We start from the raw sequence: 20,568 nt of genomic DNA, 5'->3' as shown, positions 1-20,568 counted from the left end.
CTAGGGGGCAAGGGGTTCCCTGCAGAGTGCGAGACATCGTCTCGTTGGAAATTTTCTGTTCTGGGATTCCTATTGTCAGTTAGAAAACTGAACAGAAAACTCGTTTCACCAATGAACGCATTGAAGGAGGAGACGCGCCTATTCACTCTGAAAAGATGCCTGTAGAGATGAAGAGTCATCTCCAAAGGGTGTGATTTCCTCTTTACATAGGAGACTTGTTTTCATTCAAAACACATCTCTCAACTTTCTCTGTTTTCTTTCTCACAAGCATCATCAGTATCAAAATCAGTGTGTTCTTGGTTGGATCAAGGTCGTACAAGCTTTGAATCCAATAACTGTTGTGGGGCTTCAAGTATCCTGACGGCGATATTCATTAACCTGTTTGTACTCGCCAATTCAATTGAGAAAAGGTCGAACAATTGTCGAAAAGAATCTTTCATTGCAGCCTTGAACCCTAATACAACATTTTTTTCTTCACCCTGTTTTAGTGTCTATTTTCCAACAATATTCTTATCGTACTTTTTTTGTACAAGTATCTCTTTTACTAATAAGTGATATTTTACTTGTCAAGCTTTGAAGAAAATGTCCAAGCAGCTTGCCCAAATGCATGGGACAAAAGAGCAGGTTTGGTTTATTTAACTTACTTGCATTTTTGATTTTTCTTGTTTCTTGAAATGCTAGGTTCGGAAACTCAGTAGTTTCAACGGATTTTAATTTTTTTAGGGGTAGTGTATTAATGATAATTCAAAACTTTCAGTTTAGAGTATTTTTGGTCATGCTCCTGAAACCGTTTGATATACACGGAAGATCTAGCGCACATAATTACAATTATCCGCATCATTACTTGGGCATAAGAGACCTTAATTTGTTTTATTATTAAGATATCCTGTGCGGTTATTTGTTGGGACATAATTTATTCAGGAGAAACAAAAATTAAGAAAATATAGCAGGTTTGGAGCTATGCTATTTGTTGAGGAATGGCATAACAATGTTGGAAAACGATTAATAAAAAAATAATTTTTTAAAGTTTTAATAAAAAATTATAATTTATAGTTTTATTTTGTGAATGAAACTTTTTAGTCCCACATCGTGGAGTTTCCAATTTTTAGTAGTTTTAAGAAACTATATAAACCTTTTAGTCCCACATTGGGGAGTTTTTCTTCTTAAGTTGTATTTGTCAATTATATAAAGAATTTCACTACTTTTGTAAAATCTATGGGAAAGGGGTTGCTCTATATTTTAGAGGGACCCCTAAGGGAAAATATTTTATAGCGGTTTTTAAGCATTCGCGATTTTCCTTAACGGTTTTTTCGGAGTTGCCAAGCTCAAGTTGAGCATCTACTACATATGCTAGTAGTAGGTGTATTAGGGTGTTTTATCCTGGAGATATCCGTCCTGTGAGGGCTATAGCATCACTCTTGAGTGTAGCCGGGCGCTAATGTCTTAAGGACAGCGTGTTGAACACGTGACTCACTCTATTTTCCAAAGTTTTGCCTTGTTGCTGTTGCGGAGATACGGGGAGCTTGTTCGTTTCGTCAAAGCAATCACTTCCATTATAAAGGAGCTAAGTATCAATAACTTTTGCTTATTTGATTTTTATTTGTTTTTGATTATTGCACCCAACAATCTTAAGACATTAACGCTTGTAATAATCGAAAACGATTGATTGGTTTGTGAATCATGGATGTTAATCGTGGAGTGAAAAAACAAAAACGAATTTCTGGTCAGATGTAGAGTTTCAATTTTATCTTTTAATATAGAAGGAATTTCGATTAACCCTTTTGACACAACGTATTAGACATACTGATAGTTACCCGCGTAAACTTTCAGAATTTTTCGAGTTGTAAAAGTATTTTTTTGATATTTTACAAAACAGAAAAACGTTTCTGAAAAATTCTGACGAGCAGAAAATTGTTGTTAACTAAATTAATTTTTGTGGGGTAACCCTGAGTTTTTTGAAACGCTGATTCAAACGAAGTTTGTATATATAGATGTTATCTTCAAAACTCATATTTTACTTTCTGATTTGGAATTGTGATTTGTGAATAAAGGTGTCATCTCCGAGGGACATGGCTAATAGCCGCATGTGGTTGGAAACAAATCTTCCAAAGATGGCAAAGGTGAGAACATCGAACGCAACTCTAAGCATGGTCTTCATGATAAAGGTATATTTCGTAAACCTGAATCCGGAATTACTTTAGTTAAGGGTGAGTGTTATGTTTGTAAAATTCCTGGCCACGCGGCAGTAAATTCTAGACAACATAAAAACCTTAATAAGTAGAAAGTTAATGCTAATTTAGTTGAAACAAACTAGAACGAGTTTGGTGGCATGATGTCGGAAGTTATTTTAATAACCAATGTGAGAGACCAGTAGGTGGACTTTGGAGCCACCAAGAATGTTTGTTGAAACAGAGACCTGTTCACCTCCTATCATAGGATAGGGGATGTCGAGAAACTCTTATTGAGTAACTCATATGCAATAGAGGTTGCATAAAAGGAAAAGGTCGAGCAGAAGCTCATATCTGTAATATTCTCACATTGAATGAAGTTTTCATGTTCCGAGCATATGCGAAAATCTTGTATCTTGTTCTGTTGTAGATGGAAAAATATTTAAGATCTTAATTGAATCTGGAAAACTTGTTGTAACTAGGCAGTGATTTTTTAAGCAAGAGTTATAGGACTTTGGGTCTATATAAGCTTAACGGAAAAACTGATGATGTGAACGTAGTTGATTCTTGTGATATCTTTGTGTGATTGATTGTTTTACGTGGTAGACTTGGAACCGTAAACTTATAAGTCAATGCTTAACTGGCTAGCATAGGCTTCGTACCCAAATTTAGTTTGGATTTTGAACACAAAAGTGAAATCTGTGAAGAATCAAAATATGCTATAAAATCTTTTAGCACAAATGTTCAGAGTAATTCTAAGCCTTTAGAATTAATTCAGTTAGGCCTAGTTGACATGAGTTCAACCCAAAACCACTGTGGTAAAAGATGGTTATAACTTCCGTAGATGATTGTACGAGGTACTATCTTGTATACTTGCTTAGGATAAGGATGACGCCTTAGAAGCCTTAAGATGTATAAACTTGAAGTTGGAAACCAATTAGAAGCCTTGAACATAACAACCGTATCCTTAAGGAGATGATAATTTCCATGTTGATTAGTTCAGGATTACCTGCGGCCTTGTGGGGGGAGGCAGTCCTCTTAACTAGTATATCCTGAATAAAGTACCCTTTTAAGAATCAGATGAAACTCCATATGGTTTATGGAACGGTAGATGACCTTCTTATGAATGTGTCAAAGTGTGGGGGCGTTTGACTAAGATTGTAATTCCTCTTCCTAAAAGAACTAGATTGAAACCAAAAATGTTGATTGTGTTTTCGTATAGGGTATATTGAGTATACTTCTACAAATAGATTTTTGGTTGTGTGTTCTGATTTTTTCTGACATTGGTGTGAATATTATTACGGAATCTAGGGATGCTGAGTTCTTTGAACATGTTTATTCTAAACCTGTACCTCATTAGAGATGTGTTGTTGATCCCCTAGATTTATCTTCAAATAGTCAGAACTTATTTTAAAGGAAGATGAAGTTGATGTTGAGCCTAAGAGAAGTAAAATAATTAGACTTGAGACTTCTTATGAAACCGACTTCATAACATGCCTAGCTTAGTCTGAGCCACAGACTTGTAAAGAAGCCTTAATATCTACTGAAACCCCATTCTGGTAAGAAGCTTCATTTAGTGAAATGGACTCAGTCCGTTGGAACCAGACTTGGGAGCTTGCTAGTTTACCTCCAGGTTGTAAGACCATGGGATGTAAATGAGTCTTTAAGAGGAAACGATAGGTAGATGAAACTGTGGAAAAATATTAAGCTAAGTTGGTAGCTAAAGGCTATAAACTAAAAGAAGGTGTAGATTTCCTTGATTCTAATTCAATTGTGACGGAAATTACTTCCGTTGAGATACTAATTGTTATTGCTGCCATAAAGAACGTAGAGATACATCAGATGGATGTTAAGACAGCTTTTTCTAAAACCGTGAATTAGGTAAAGAAATTTACATAGATCAACCTGAAGACTTTGTAGTGAAAGGTTGTGAATACAAAGTTTGTAATTTGAAAAATCTTTGTATGGTTTTCAAATAAGCACGTAAACAGTGACATGGAAAATTTAATCATGTGATAATGGATAGTGGATTTAAATTAATGAATCTGACAAGTATGTCTACAAGTAACTTGTTAAGGATGTCTGTGTAATTGTATGCTTGTATGTTGATGATATGCTTGATACAAACATAGATGTGATCAATTCCACTAAAAACATGCACTGAATGAGAACATTGACTTGAAAGACTTGGGCCCTTTTGATGTAATCTTAGGGATGAGGATTAGAAGATAATCAAACATTTATAAGTCTTAGTCGTTCTCATTATGTTGAGTTGTGCTTAAGAGATACAATCAGTCTGATTGTAAACCTGCTTGTACTTCGTACGATTATTCTTGTAGTCTCAAGAAAAATAAGGGTAGTGGAGTATCTTAACTTGAATACTCAAAAGTTATAGGATGTCTGATGAATTTAATGAACTGTAAGAGTCCAGACATTGCCTATATTGTAAGTTAAGTGGATATAATTGTAGTCCAGAGCAAGAGAATTCAGATGCACTGAGTAGAGTATTATGGTACCTAAAATACTCTTTTGATTTATGAAAGGTATCTTGTTGTCCTTGGGACTTTATGATGCAAACTGGATAGTTGACTCAGAGGAGTCTAAGTCTACGAGTGGATATGGTTTCACTCTAACATGTGGGTTTGTTGTTGGAAGATTTCCAAACAAACATATCGCTCAATTCATTATGGAATCTGAGAGTATTGCGTTAGATAAAGCATGAGAGGGGGCCGAGTGCCTAAGATGCTTTTTAGAAGACATTCCTCTTTGGCATAGGCCTGTGCCAGCTATATCTATACATTGTGTTAGCCAAGCTATAATAGTTAAAGCTAAGAAATAACTAATCTCAATCGGCGTTATTTCCATTGATTGGATAAAGTCCAAGGAGAATATCGCGCAATCTTTGACGAAAGGTTTGTACAAAGAGATAGTTAAAAATGCATCGAGGGGGTTGGGGCTTAAGCTCATATATTAAACTTGCCATGAAGGATACTCAACCTTGCTGACTGGAGATCCCATGATCAAGGTTTCGAATGAGACAACTAATTTGTGGTGGGTAAAGGTAAACACTATCAGAGATTTTCATTCTCTGTCCCTTCCCTATGGTGTAGACGTGATAGTGTGACTGCATGTGGAGGATGACTTTTTAATAAGTCTTAATGAGTTCTATAGTTTCAATTTAAGATTGAAGTGGGGTGTAGCAGTAACACTCTTTATGGAAACTCACCTATCTGAATGAGGAAGTGGGTCGCTTCCTGTGAGAATATGAGCTGATTCTCTAGAGCATTCTGAGAAACAGGATACGTCCAGGGCCAAAACGGACAAAACGGCACGAGCTTGGCAGCAATCTTGGAGATATCACCCGTGGTTGTTATCACGAATTACATCAAATGCTAGCAGTTCAAGACATAGTTCACTGTCTCTAGCAAGTAATTCTGGTAATATCTCACTAAGCAAAGGTTCAAGACCTCATGGACACCTCTGCCTAAAATGGTATTTCCTGCGTTTTTTATGTGATTTTCATTTTGATGGTTTTGGTATTACTGGAACTTAGGACCTAAAGGTCACTAAGGGTTCACTAGTTCATGCTTTTTCACTTTGGTGAAAGATACCTATATCTCACCATGTGAGAACTAAAGATGAAAGCTCTCATACTATTATGATTTATGCAATCCAGTATGACCCTGGGGTCAATACACTTTTGTGTGAGGGAGAGGACGTAGAATGACTAGTATGATTTCAACACTTGCACGATCAGTCTGTTTGGATCGTGAGGTTGGGATGTTTATTACCAAGATCTATCTGTGTTTTCATGTTTTATTGAGTTTTCATTCATGTGGGGGATTGTTGGAAAACGATTAATAAAAAAATAATTTTTTAAAGTTTTAATAAAAAATTATAATTTATTGTTTTATTTGTGAATGAAACTTTTTAGTCCCACATCGTGGAGTTTCCAATTTTTAGTATTTTAAGAAACTATATAAACCTTTTAGTCCCACATCGGGGAGTTTTTCTTCTTAAGTTGTATTTGTCAATTATATAAAGAATTTCACTACTTTTGAAAATCTATGGGAAAGGGGTTGCTCTATATTTTAGAGGGACCCCTAAGGGAAAATATTTTATAGCGGTTTTTAAGCATTCGCGATTTTCCTTAACGGTTTTTTCGGAGTTGCCAAGCTCAAGTTGAGCATCTACTACATATGCTAGTAGTAGGTGTATTAGGGTGTTTTATCCTGGAGATATCCGTCCTGTGAGGGCTATAGCATCACTCTTGAGTGTAGCCGGGCGCTAATGTCTTAAGGACAGCGTGTTGAACACGTGACTCACTCTATTTTCCAAAGTTTTGCCTTGTTGTTGTTGCGTAGATACGGGGAGCTTGTTCGTTTCGTCAAAGCAATCACTTCCATTATAAAGGAGCTAAGTATCAATAACTTTTGCTTATTTGATTTTTCTTTGTTTTTGATTATTGCACCCAACAAACAATTCGAAAGCCTCCATAATAACTTAACGAAATGGTACTATTTTATGATAAATATATGTTAGTGACTCTAATTTGTATCAGGCCGATGCTGCAAAAACAGTTGAGAAAGATGTTAAGGTTCTCAAGGCTAAGCAAAATGATGAAGGACTATTGGGCATGTCTCTTGAAGCGAAATCTGTTGAGCGGCAAGGAAAAGGTATTTTTTCTCAAACTTTGTTTAGAGATATTATTTTTCTTTCTGATTTTGTTTTCTCGTTCTTTAAACATGCAATTTGACACAAGTACAACATACTTTGATTCATTCAGTGGAACAACTGGAGGAATTAAAAAAGGCATATGAGAAAGAGAAAAATATGAAACATGAGGAAGTCACAAAGAATCTAGACTCTTCGAAGTTGGAACTGGAATCAAAGAAGAGTGATTTTGCTGCAAGGAAAGCGAAGGTGGAAACTTTGGTTGTGGAGGTAATAATATTTTGATCACTTATTCTTACGCGTCACTTAAACTTGGAGGTTAAACTCTCACGTGTTGTTTTATCTCTCTTGGTGTTTTGATAATAGGGGGATGGCATAAATAAGAGAAGGAATTTAGAAATAGAATCTGGAGCAGCTACCAAGCATCAACTGTATAAAAAATGTGAAGAGATCGTTAATGAGGTCCGTTCTGAACTATGGAAATTGTTTTCTTTTCCTACTTGTTTTTTCTATTACTTCGTTGCTAGCTTGCTTGAACCAATTAATACGACTGAATATGAGATCTGAAGGGTTTATATCATCAAATAATCAGGAAGGAAATTTACCTAGATTTTGTGGCATCCAATTTCGAATGCCCTCCTGTGTTAGGTATCTGTAAAAGAAATTGGTATCTTGAATACTCAAGTGAGGTTATCATTCTTTCCATAGTGTAATGTTAGAGACTTAGAATGGTTAATCTGAAGTCTAATTAGAAACATGAACTTAACAACTAGCTTTTGCTGCCATGTTTTATTATATATCATTTCATTTACATTTTTCTCTTTCATTCCTGTGTTTAATTCTATCCTGAAATGTATATTTGTGGTTCTAGTTTCACAGCTATTTACAATCTATCGGGTCTTATCTCGACGGGGTGCAGTGTTAACTTGTGCTCAACAGCAGTTAACTAGTAGATTCTAGAAGTTCTGAATATAGAGTTTCGGTACATTCTGTTCAGTGATTATTTCGTTCATTGCTTTGTGGAGAATAGCGGAAGTCATGTGCCTTTGCTGCAAAGTAGTTGGCATATTTGTTGTGTTTCCTTACATGCTGGCTCGACCAAATGTCTGGATCACAGTTTCTTATTTAATCCGCACGTGTTGACCTGTACATTTGTATTTATATGATCAAGCTTGCGCGTCAGTCTCGTGTCCTTTGCCGAATTTGAATTCACCCAAGGAGTTGACCTCCATTTATTTAGGCTTTGCAGCTCGGTAATGAGAAAAAAACTAAATCAACCAACTCAAGTAGATATTTTGGAGGAGGAATAAGATAATTGGACAAGAGAGAGGGGATGGGGAGATGGTGGTTGTTTATCTGCATATCCAGAAAGACCGTTCCCGTTGAATCGCCTGCGGTTCAATACAACCATTGTGCACACTTGTGAATGAGGGCATCAAACATGCCGTCTTCTCATTTTATGAAGCCTATGCAACTCCTATTCACAGGAGTATCAATATTCTACAACTACTGCTTTATCAGTTCAAGCACACTTATGAAGTTTTAGATTTTATTAACAACTAAAAAATTCACAACCCAGAAAACAAATTGCGATTTTTTGAAGTATCACACCCTAGTTACAGCAGTTGACATAAATAAACAGCTCCATTTGCTAAAACTACGGACACAAACAACCAAACAAACATGCTCAAAATGAGCAGATGTAAGCATATCAGAAATACAAACAACAACCCCAATGACACGATAGAGTATTTTTTTTTTAAATCCCTATCAGCTGTAGGATCATCACCAGCACCAGCCATACCAAAGGTATGCTTCATAGCATCAACAGGGCCTTTAGCTGCACCAGTCACTTGTTCAGCCGCACTCAACAGCATGCCACCCGTCTTTTGAGCGCCAGCCTGGGTAGTTTCTTTGGCATACTAAGCAGCATCCGAGGCCTTCTCTTTTGCAGCCCCAGTTTTCTCTTGCCAGTAACTACCAGTGCTATCTTTCGCCTCAGCAGCACGTTCTTTGGCAGCTTGGGTAGTCTCAGATGTCTTGTGCCCCGTACTGTCCTTGGTCTGTTGAGCATGGCCTCGAGCAGCCTGAGCAGTCTCTGACACCTTGTCCTGGGCTTGGCTAGCTTTATCCTTCACTGCGTCCATTGCATGTTCGGTCTTTTCTTGCATATGTCAATCCATCAAATGTTAAAATACTAAATAGAAAATCCATGAAAAACACCCGTATAAGTCACTTATCAATCGAACCAAAAGGAGATGGAGATGGAGATGCAGTGGGAGATAACCTGAGTGCGGCCTTTGGTTTCACCAGCTTTGTAGCTTTGAGATTGACCATGAGAATCCATTTTTGTTAATCTCTTCTTGAAGATCACTGAAGTAGACTGCAAACTTTCTTTGCGAGCAGAATATGTTTGAGCAGGAACAAAAACAAAATAGACTGGCGAATGGAATGAGTAATTAGTAAAGATGTGAGAAACCAGAGTTTCACTCCACATATTTATAATTCAGCTAACTCAGCTGACTGGTGACACGTGTCTCTTACTTGTCTACACGTAGATGGCTCCCTTGAAAGCGCGCTTTAGGAGCTGAGGCGCAGAAAAGCACCCCTGCAGCTGACACATACCCCAGAACGCTTTGTTTTATACCACGCTGTGGCGGCAGTATTGGGCATTGTGAACTAATGCCACATGCTTCCACCTAATTCTAATCGCTACTGCTGCTGCTGTTTTTTTAGGTCACCTGCTGCATTTGGCCGAAGTTGCAGTAAATAGTTTCCACAAACGTTACTCCAAGGTTAAAGTTTTGGCATCGGATGGCAAGGCTAACTCATTTCGCTGCTTTAAATTAGGTACTTGGCACCAGAATATGCTCAAAGCGGTCAAATTTCAAGAGGAGAGAGTAAAAAAAGACTAGTCGAAGCACTTCTCTGCCACTGCTACAGCCTAGTTGATACACCTTCTCGTGTTTGAGAACCTCCACAAATCCCGAGACAAAAATAAGCATGGTCCATACATACCCCGAGCAAGCAAAAATTTATTGAGTTTTGTCCATAAACTCTAGACCTCGAGAAATGAGAATTTGAAACAGCCAATAGTGGAACTAATTGCAGGAAGTACAGCCGGTTAAGGCTGTCCTAAAGAGTAGATGCTGAATTCAAAAAGAAACTAACAACCGCCAAATTGTGCCAAAATTCAAGGCAGACATTAACATCTCTCTGACAGGTCGTGGTAAACAGAAATTTACACAAAAATCTACCCCTTACCGTCTTCCATATATATCAATATGTATCAAAATGATAACTATTGTTTCACAAGAAGCCCTCTTCGTAATGGACAACTCCCCAAACTCTATTACACCATCTGTGCACCCAAGTGAAAATAAAAAGTACTTCATATACAGATTGAAACTCCTCCAGCTTGCAGTGATCTGGAAAATAAAATAAGATAGACCAGTCATTAGTCCAACAACGCGAAATATGTCAACACTAAATACCACAGAAATAAATTACGCACACGTAATGAATATTGACATAATGCCAATGCAGTGTATGATAAACCAATTCAGACCAAAGGACATGTTGGACAACATAATGCCATCCCCGGTTTCATCACGTCACTTTCAGTTTCATACAAATGGTACTCCTCCCTTAAGACATTACTTTTCTGTAATCCAGATCGTGTCTGGGTGCTGCTCCAAATGACAAACAGGCGCTAGTCAGAACATATATTCACACTATATCGCACAGAACTGGAAGGTAAAGTAAGTTGCAAGTTAAGTAACATTACCAAAAGGGAGGTTTTTCCAGCAACTTCCTCAGAGCTGCTTCCTCCTTGTCCCCAAACTCTTTAATTCTTTCTTACATGCTCTTTTTGAATTTTTGAGATCGTTCGAGCTGGTCCTTTTCGAAGTTATCCACTTCCTCCTTCATCTCCTCCATAAATGCACCATAGCGATCCCTAAAAGCATCTACGATAGCATCTACACTTGCAGAACTTAAGGTATCCCTGCAAACATTCAATAAAAACAGGGAGATGGAACTTTCAAGAAACATCATAATAACTCATCATTACGAAACAGATCTCTACGGGATGGTTCTAGTGACTTACTTAGTATTATGTCCATAAACTGTTGAATCATCATGAGATGGTCCATGAAGCTTAGCAGCAGGACTTAGACTACCACCATCCTTATTACAATCCTTATAAACCATATCAATAACACGAGCCACGTCAATAACACGAGCCACATCCATGCTATAATAGCGAGAAACAAAAAAACAAGAAAAAATTATAATGAAAATCCATACCAAGCTTCCGGATGGATGCATATCCACTGGAATCTCACTATGATCTTTATCAGCCTTACCACCACTAGAATCCTTGGGAACCTGTGAAGGAACTATTATGAGTTACATTTTCAGGACCCAAACAATAAAAAATTACAAGTGAGGATCCATACCGAGGGGATAACATGAGATATAATAGCAGCATCATTTTCAGGACCATCATCCTCATCATCCTGTGAAGGAACTATTAGGAATTACACTTTCAAGACAACAAACAACTGCAACTACCTTAGGACTATTCAAGTTTCAGGTGAATGACAACATTGAGAATGTGAGTTGAAACAAGAGAAGAACAAAAAAAAAAACAAAAAAACAGGCCAACAAAATCGAACAGTTTATGGGAATCTCCCTAGTAGTACAAACAAGCCGCTACATCAATAACTGTTTAGTGTTTAGGCATGAGCAATCCAGATAAATGAGGACTGAGGAGAAACAAGCTGGTTATCAGCATTTTTCCCTTCCCCATCCAATTCTCTTCACATGCAACAGAAACTTACAGCCATGGAGAACTACTCAGGTGGATCATCCCAATGGAATGAGCTTCTTTATTCCTCCATCACTTTACATGGCCTGAGAAATCTCAATTAGGATGGCGAGCGACACTATACATGAGATCTTCAAAATCTAACAAACACTGCACACGAAATCTGAATCTAGTTCATCATCTTTATCTTTTTGAAGTTATTCAATCGTCTTTATCTTTTGAAGATTCGACCAAGACAGTACAGACTGATAGAAAACGTGACGGTTCCAACAACTTTGACATAATCTCCCTAGACTAAGACTCAAAAACACAAAGAAGAAAATCTGAACAAGGAAAAAAGAGAAGCAACAATAACAACTAAAGGAAAATGCAAGAGAAGTTTCCCAAAAGAAGCATAAAAGGTAAATCGTGTAACTACACATTAAAAAGTTATCACAATTATCTAATTGAGTAACATAACCCAAACAGTGTGACAACTTACAGTCATGCCCTCTCTGTACTGTGATTCGAACATGGCCATAACATTTTCTGGACCAATATCCTGCATGAACTTACTAGCCAGAGCACGAATTTTACTAGCATCCCCGGGATCCTGTGAACAAACTATTATGAATAACATTTTCAAGAAAAAAAAAAAGTGAATATCCATACCAAGCTGCTATTTGAACTCCTTTCAGAATATGGAACCAAATCTTTTGAAGGAGGTTTAGGGGTATCAACAAGAAGTTCACGAATACTCCTTGGTTTCTGTGAATAAACCTATCGTTAGTGAAAATATTTAATTAGCAACAAAATTTATGAATAGAGATACATACAGAAGTTTTCCTCATAATTGATGGTTGGGGGAATAATTTCTCAGCCTGCAATAAAAACAACCAAAATCACATTCATATCAGTATAAACCAGATAGATTTGTGCTTCAAAAAAAAGGAAAGATCCATGGATTTATGCTTTAAGAAAGAAAAAGGGGATTTTAATAAAGTGCCACACTTCCAATTTGCAGTTTAAGAAAATGCCACCGTTTTTTTCAGAGTTTATTTAATGCCACACGTTTGACATTTTCCATCCAAAAAAATTGTTGCCATCAGTTAGTGCATAGGTGGCATTTATCCAGCTTAGTAAAAGACATATACATCCTCAAATCTGTCACCAACTCACCAAACCCATTCCTTATTTTGAACAGTGTAAGTCATTGCCGGTCTGAGTTGACTGGTTGGATCAGTCATCGTGCTAACCAGAATAAGCCATCGTCGGTACCGAGTTGATTCAACATAACAAAGATTAGATCGAGTTTCAGCTGTTTTCTGCGCTTTTCTCAGGCAAATTTCAGCCATTTTCCCTGCAAATTCCTAACATTCATCTATACTTCCATCGCTGCTTCATTCTTTTCAGTTCTCTAACATCCAATAAACTTATCGTGTCCCTGCAATGATTCAATCTAACACAAACACATTCAATTTCTATCTTGAGCCCCAAATTCTTCTCTGCAACCCATAACTCAAACTCAAACACATTCACAGCACAATCATCTCACAACACTACTAGGACCATGCCTATGAATCACTACCTCAACTCAAAACCCCTCTTTATCACAGACCCATTCATTCCATGGAAGTGAGCTTAATGTCCATTCGATCAGTCAACAACAACAAGATCTTCAAATTTGTCTTTCCTTCTGTTAAATCTCAATTCCACCAGTGCTTCCATCTGCATAGACAACACCAACAACATACATTCAAACCCTAAATTCTAAACTGTAATCATGGCTTCATGTCATAACCACCATACTCATCTTATCCATCTCCATTCACTGTCTATAGATACGTCCATAAATTCAACAACAAAACTGCATAACTTAAACAAAATTCATAGAGAAGAACAATTACCTCAAACTCATTTACTCAAGCACCAGCAGTTCATCCCAGATAACTTCATAATTCATCTGAGTTCCAAATACAAACTCTAACTATTGAACTTAAGCTAGTCTCCAACCGTAACTCTCAATTCAGATCAAACCCACCTCCAATTAATCATCTAAACCCTCAATTCAGTTCATCCATCAACATCAGTTCTTAACCAACCCTAATTCAATTCCCAAATATTCTATTCTCTCAATCAAACTCAATTCATCCATCAAAATCTTCCAATCTATTCAACCCATCCTTTAATTCCTTCTTATTCACCCTTAATTGAATCTCGAAATTCATTTCAGGAACCCTAATTTCTTCACAATTTCATTAACATCTCAATTCTTCTTCAAGACAATACTACAACTTCAATTTAGCAATAACCCTTTGATCTTCATCTGTTAACATCCCGTTTAGCTTATCAATTCCAAATAAACTCAACATCAAACTCTAACCTTCACAGAAACACTTCGCTTCAACTCAATCGTGGATTCTAACCAGACCTAACTATGAACTCATCAGCACCACACTCGGTTGATTGGTTTCACTAATTTTCTGCAAGGTTTTCTCAACAGAGATTTCATCTCTGGAACGCCAGAGAAAAAGAAGAAGGAGAAGGAAGAGAAGAAAGGAAAGGAAAGAGAAAGAGAATTCAAGTGTAGTTAGGTAATGATGCTTCTTGTGACTGATTCAAATCGACCTAATAGTGTGAGTCATTGTCGAGTTTGGACCAACACGAATTCAAGGGTAGTTAGGTAATGTTGACACGTTGTATTGACTTTTTCAATGATTATAGACCTAGTTAGTGGGCCCTGACGGAATATCTAACGGTTGTGGCATTTAATAAACTTTGAAAAAAACGGTGGTATTTTCTTGAATCGGGATTTGCAAGTGTGGCAGTTTGTTAAAAATCCCAAAGAAAAAACATTCATACATTGGTTTTAGTGACATTAGACTTCATTACCGGGTCGGTAATCTTCTGAAAACAAGGGTTGCTTTAATCAAGGGAGTTCTCTTAGTTGAATGGAATTTGGATGGAACTTCAACCTGCAAGAAAAAAAATCGAAATTCGAGAAAAAAACAAGAAAAATTTATAATGAAAATCCGTACCAAGCTTCCAGATGGATGCACATCACCATGAGCTTTATCCCTCTTACCACCATCCTTAGCAAGATGTTCAGTAGAATCCTTGGGAACCTCTGAAGGAACTATTATGAGTTACATTTTCAGGACCCAAACAATAAAAAATTACAAGTGAGGATCCATACCGAGGGGATAACATGAGATAGAACACCAGCATCATTTGCAGAACCATCATCGAGCTATTAGGAATTACACTTTCAAGACAACAAACAAGAAAAAAATTTATAAGTGAGGATTCATACCAAGGTGATAGCATTTTCTCGACCAACATCCTTCATGAACTTACTGGCCATAGCACGAATTTTACTAGCATCCTCGGGATCCTGTGAACAAACTATTATGAATTACATTTTCAAGATAAAAAACTAAGAAAAAATTGTAAGCGAATATCCATACCAAGGTGCTGTTTGTATTCCTCTCAGTAAATGGAACTGAATCTTTTGAAGGAGGGGTATCACCATAAATTTCAGGAATCCTCCTTTGTTTCTGCGAATCAACCTCTCGTTAGTGAAAAAATTTAATTAGCAAGAAAATTTATGAACAAAGATAAAAACAACCAAAATCATATGAGTATAAACCAGATAGATTTATGCTTCAAAAATAAAAAATAAAAGGAAAGATCAAGAAACATGCATACATGGGTTTTAGTGATATTTGTCTTCTTCTGAACTTCAGGAGTTTCTTTAATTGAAGGAGTTTTGTTAGTTATACCAGCAGGGACGGGCCTAGCAAGGGGCTAAAGCAGGCTCTAGCCCGTCCCAAGATTTGCTACAAATTTTTTATAGTATGTATATGAATTTTGATTCTGGACATACTGAAATCTTATTAGGCATACTGCATAAAGACAAAAAAGGTTGTGAAATAGCAAAATCAGATTACCCCTTAATCCAATTTTTTTTTAATGGCAAATCTGTTCTTTACGTATTAGTGTTAGTAATATTGATTAGTGATTAAATATTTTGTTTAGTGATTAAGATAATTTTCAAAATTATAAAGGTTGTTTAGATTATTTTTTGGATCATGATTCGGCGAAACAGGTTGAGGTTCGGTTCACATATATGAGCCGAATCTACCAATTGATGAACGGTTCGGCTAACTGAATCTGTTTACTGCATGCACCGAACCTATAATTTTCAATTCCAACCCTTTTGCTAGACACTAGTTCGGCTTATATGAAAGTTTCATAGTAAGCCGAACAACATCCTGAATAGCTCGGAAAAAAAATAATTACTGGTTCGGCTTATATTTCGAAAATCGTATGAGCCGAACATCAATTTGTTATTTTTTGGGTTAAAATATTGTTATTGGTTCGACATATATTGAGAATATCGTAATAGCCGAATCTCGTAAATGTGCTAGGTTCGGCACATATTATGATTATCGAATACGCCGAACCCCTATGCATCTCTATCTGTGACTAGGTTCGGCTTGAAATTTCATGAAATATCATGCCGAACTGTTCATATACACTTATAGGAAGCTTTTGTGAAGAACAGTTCGGCTAAAAACGCAACTCAATTTTGAGCCGAACCCAACACTGTAACCGTCATTTAATCAATGAAAAACAACAAATAGGAGATTGGGTTTGTAAAACTTGCTTTCTTATCCTCATTTCCGGAGTTGGAGATGCAGTTGGTTCAATTTCTGGTTCAATTGGTGGTTGATTTTCAGTTTCTACACCTTCATCTTCAATTGGTTCTTCTTCTTCAATTGATGGATTAGAAGACGATTTGGTTTGCATAGTCCCTGCTTTTCTTTGTACGAGTCATTATGTGGTTGAGTTTAATCGACGATCAAATTTTTACGAATCGACAATTAATCACGATGATGAATTTTTTTTTTCACATGAGGGGGAAGAGTTCGGCTAGAGGAGGAGGAAGAAGAAGAGATGGTAAGGGAAACTGATTTTGATTTTTTAGAAAACTGATTTTAGATTTTTGTATTAAGGGTATATAGGTAATTGAACTACCCATAGGGTACCCCTTATAAGGTCACCCAAGATGGGACTATTGTTTTGTATGCCTAGAAAGATTTAGGTATGCCCAAAATCAGGGTTCATGTATATTCAGTTTATTTTTGAACGATTTTTTAGGGACCATGGTTTTTTTGGGGGACCATGGTCTTATTAGGCCAACTTCCCTATACTTATAAGGGGTGTCCCAAAGTTAGGTAAATACCCATTTACCCTTTACTTTAATTTATATTAAAACTAACTTAATAATTATATAAATCTAATCATATACATCTAATCTAAATGAATTTATTAACCAAAATCAAAATCAAATCAAAATCAAAGGAACAATCGAAAATTTTTAGTTTTGAGAAAAAGTTTATTCTCTTCTTCTTCTCTCTTTCCTTGACGTTCCTTGTTCGATTGAAAAACCCATCAATCTTTTTTATTCGTTTTTGGATAGGAAAATCATCAAAATATGGTTTAAATGGATGTTAAAGTGGCATGTTCGGTTAGGAATAATTTTTAAAACAAACTAGTTTTGTAACCGAACATTCTGAAACCAAGAACACGAAGAACACTTCGGTTATCACGAATTTAATTTTTCATAACCGAACTCCGAGTCGGTTGGTTCGCAAAAAATTCTAAAACTAGTTAGTAACCGAACTCTACTCATAATACAAAAAAAATAAAATAATAATAATGTAACCGAACTGTGGTATTTTTCCTACTATGTTGATTTATGATATAACCGAGGTTTATCTACCTTGTTCGGTTGGTTCGCAAAAATTTCTAAAACTATCTAGTAACTGAATTCTACTTATATTCCAAAAAGAATTTTTTTTTTTCAATGTAACCGAACTGTGTTATTTTTCCTACTATGTTGAGTTTCAATTTAACCAAACTTGTTCCACTATGTTCGGTTTGTTCGCAAAAAATCTTGACAAACCGAACTCTTCACTAATTGCATACATGTGGAGTTCGGTTAGATATGTTGTTGGGTTAAAGTTTGCGAACCAACCGAACATTACTCTGTAAGTCTTATAAACAAAGTTCGGTAACCTGCGTGTATGGAAAAGGTAGCCGAACAACTAAAAACCTCCATTAAAGAACGAGTTCGGTAACCGGCGTATATGGAAAAGGTAACCGAACTACACTTTCAGATGAGTTCGGTAACCTGTTCTTCACATAAGGTAACCAAACAAGCCCAAATCTACCCTAAAATTTTACAGTTTTTTGAAAATTTGGAGCAATTCAACCAACATTATCTAAGTTTGAAACATACCTGGGTACCCAAATACTCTTCCTTCGGTTGTGGTTGGTAAAATCCTTTGTTTTTCATGTTTTTCTTCTTCATCTTCTCCAACTTTACTCTCTCAATAATTCTGCTTCTTTTTTAAAAAAAAGCCATCTGATTTTTTAATCTCATTAATTATCTTTAACTTAATCATTTTACTAATCACTACACTAACTATTATTAACACTAACTAATCATTACCAAAAATTAATCAAGAGGATAATTTAGGTATTAATATAAATATCTAGATAAGGGGTGACCTAGATTTACTTCTAATGTCTTTACCCAAAATAAAACCATGGTCACCCAAAATAACCATGGTCCCCAAAAAACAGTTCTTATTTTTGGTATTAGCCCAACACTGAATTTATAATAGCCCATACTTAAGCCCATATCAATGAATTGATACGTGTGACTTGTGAGTGGGAACGTGTGAGAATTGAGATTGTGGGGTAATTTAGTCGAAGTCAGATGAGACTTCTTTAATCAATTTATCTTATCTTTTCCTTGTTCGGACTTGGAAGTGTTAGAACTTGTTGTTCCTCTCCTCACTGCTAGTGCTACTGGTATCCAACGCTTTGATAGTTTGATTCATACAAGATTGTAATGCGGCCCAGTTAGAAATTCAATTAGTCAAGGTACTGATACTAGTTATTGTTTTTAACTTTCGTTTTAGCATCTCAATTACTACAATTAGTCAATCTAGGGTATAATTTTTGTGCTGGAGATATTTCTTTTAAAATTTAGGGCTTTAATTTGGTTATACATTCTTGTAATCTTGATTTTGTTATCTTGATTAATTGGCTAGTGGATTGAATTGTTGTTAGCCTGGTAGGGTTCTCTACTTCTCCTACTGTGTTTAGAAATTAGGGCTATTGTTTGATTTGCTAAATTTTAGGGGTTTTAATTTGATCCTTCTTTCGCAATGTTATTAGTTTGACATTGATTGACCATTGATAGGGAAATTTGGGTATATGTTATATGTTAATTACCAATTATGTCATTTAAGATCAGGGTAGGGTGTTTACACTTTACTGTTGTTGATTTCAGTTTTATATTGGGTATTTTTTAGCAAGTGGTAGACTATTAGTTTTGATTTCATGTATCTACTAATTCTATTCAGGTTACAACAAAAAACTCAAGACATTGTTAATGCCATGCATCTGGTCAAGACTACAAAAGTGCTTCTTCAAGAGTTGAGAGACGAAAATTGGGAAACTTTTTTCGGAAGCATCAAACTCTTTTGTGATGAACATGACATTGTCCTTCCTGAATTTTCAGATCAATATACGATGGGAACCAGTCGTTCTTGTCAGCAGAAAGACCATATTACCATTGAACATCAATACCGCTTTGATATATTTAATGTTGTCATAGATTTTCACCTAATGGAGCTAAGCCGTAGATTCACAGAGGAAACGATGGAGTTACTTGTGCTGTGTTCAGCTTTCAGTCCTGATGAAAATTATAAATCTTTTGACATTGATATCCTTTGTCGTCTAGCGGAGAAGTTTTATCCTGAAGATTTCACAGAACAAGAGGTATGTGTTTTAAGAAGCCAACTAAAACATTACAAACGCGACATTGTCAACGATCCAGATTTTGGAAACATGACTACTGTGGCTGAATTATGTCGGAGATTGGTCGAAACTGGTAAGTCAAATGTATATGATTTGATAGATAGATTAATTCGGATTGTCTTAACTCTTCCCTTTTCAACAGCTACTACTGAAAGGGTATTTTCATGTATGAATATTGTGAAACCGGCAGCTCGTAACAAGATGGGCGATGAGTTTCTTGGAGATTGTATGGTAGTCCATGCTGAAAGAGAAATTGCTGAAAAAGTGAAATGTGAGGATGTCTTCTTGGAGATTGTATGGTAGTCCATGCTGAAAGAGAAATTGCTGAAAAAGTGAAATGTGAGGATATCATAGATGACTTCGCTTCATTGAAAGACCGAAAGGTTCAGTTCTAGTACCCAAGTCAGCATACATGGGTTGCACATTTTTTGCTATAGCTAGTTAATATATATATGTATATCGTCGGACCAAAAGTCTTCATATTTATGGTTCAAATGTTATACCTGTACTTATAAAATCTTAAAGTATAACAACTTTTTTGCTATAGAGTTTGCCATCTTTTGTACTTAATGGTAGGCTTTTAAGAGTGTAAGAAAATAAGACAATGAAGCAGCCTACATGTTATACCTGCAAGTGCACAGGGTCAGTTGTAGCTTGTGTGCAAGAACAGGGTCATTCCACAGGGACTTGAGTGTGATTGAAATCTTCCTAGCTAAAGTTATCCTACAGTGAGCTAAGAGCAGTAAACTATGGTGACAGTGACAATGAACTAGAGTGGTAGTGAGCAGTGATGGATGAAGGCAGTGAATAGTGATGCAAGACAGAAATGTTGACAGTGAGTAAAAGTGAAGATAAAACAAGTGAAAGAAAACAGTGAAGAAACTGAAAACAGTGGGAATGGAAGTGTATGAAGATGGATGAGAATTCTCTTTCACCTAGCTAGTTCACCTGGGTTAACCTTGTCATGTGGCTAGTTAACTACCTAAAATCCTTAGATAACCCCTAGCATTGCCTATC

The 20,568-nt window shown here is 36.3% G+C and overlaps 2 protein-coding genes and 1 pseudogene across 3 annotated transcripts; 2 read left to right on the top strand and 1 right to left on the bottom strand.

Annotated features, from left to right (window-relative positions):
* The first annotated feature begins 577 nt into the window (after positions 1-577).
* On the top strand, positions 578-8,024 carry LOC113353889. The gene is made up of 5 exons (XM_026597358.1): positions 578-624; positions 6,730-6,844; positions 6,955-7,112; positions 7,209-7,304; positions 7,714-8,024. The coding sequence occupies exons 1-5, from the start codon at positions 583-585 to the stop codon at positions 7,765-7,767; spliced, it is 465 nt and encodes a 154-aa protein (XP_026453143.1). The 5' UTR covers positions 578-582; the 3' UTR covers positions 7,768-8,024.
* A 434-nt stretch (positions 8,025-8,458) lies between these two features.
* On the bottom strand, positions 8,459-9,189 carry LOC113351874 (annotated as a pseudogene).
* A 9,286-nt stretch (positions 9,190-18,475) lies between these two features.
* LOC113353888 lies at positions 18,476-20,149 on the top strand. 2 transcript variants are annotated; one of them, XM_026597357.1, is made up of 4 exons: positions 18,476-18,609; positions 19,095-19,624; positions 19,742-19,782; positions 19,851-20,149. In XM_026597357.1, the coding sequence occupies exons 2-4, from the start codon at positions 19,129-19,131 to the stop codon at positions 19,944-19,946; spliced, it is 633 nt and encodes a 210-aa protein (XP_026453142.1). In that variant the 5' UTR covers positions 18,476-18,609; positions 19,095-19,128; the 3' UTR covers positions 19,947-20,149. The 2 variants fall into 2 exon arrangements, with proteins under 2 accessions (XP_026453142.1, XP_026453141.1); XM_026597356.1 differs by having other exon boundaries at positions 19,694-19,782; positions 19,851-20,146.
* Positions 20,150-20,568: the final 419 nt, after the last annotated feature.

This window comes from Papaver somniferum, chromosome 2 (genome assembly GCF_003573695.1).
Source record: "Papaver somniferum cultivar HN1 chromosome 2, ASM357369v1, whole genome shotgun sequence".
Lineage (NCBI taxonomy): Eukaryota > Viridiplantae > Streptophyta > Magnoliopsida > Ranunculales > Papaveraceae > Papaver > Papaver somniferum.
The sequence above is the reverse complement of the archived record's forward strand: the minus strand, read 5'-3'. Positions and strand labels throughout refer to the sequence as shown.

Excerpts from the sequence above, each read along its gene's own strand:
- LOC113353889 (XM_026597358.1), top strand. The coding sequence starts at position 583 with ATGTCCAAGCAGCTTGCCCAAATGCATGGGACAAAAGAGCAG. Across the intron at positions 625-6,729 it reads TGCATGGGACAAAAGAGCAG|GCCGATGCTGCAAAAACAGT; the intron begins GTTTGGTTTATT and ends AATTTGTATCAG. Across the intron at positions 7,113-7,208 it reads TGGAAACTTTGGTTGTGGAG|GGGGATGGCATAAATAAGAG; the intron begins GTAATAATATTT and ends TTTTGATAATAG.
- LOC113353888 (XM_026597356.1), top strand. The coding sequence starts at position 19,129 with ATGCATCTGGTCAAGACTACAAAAGTGCTTCTTCAAGAGTTGAGAGAC. Across the intron at positions 19,625-19,693 it reads TCGGAGATTGGTCGAAACTG|CTACTACTGAAAGGGTATTT; the intron begins GTAAGTCAAATG and ends CCTTTTCAACAG. Across the intron at positions 19,783-19,850 it reads AGTTTCTTGGAGATTGTATG|GTAGTCCATGCTGAAAGAGA; the intron begins GTAGTCCATGCT and ends GGAGATTGTATG.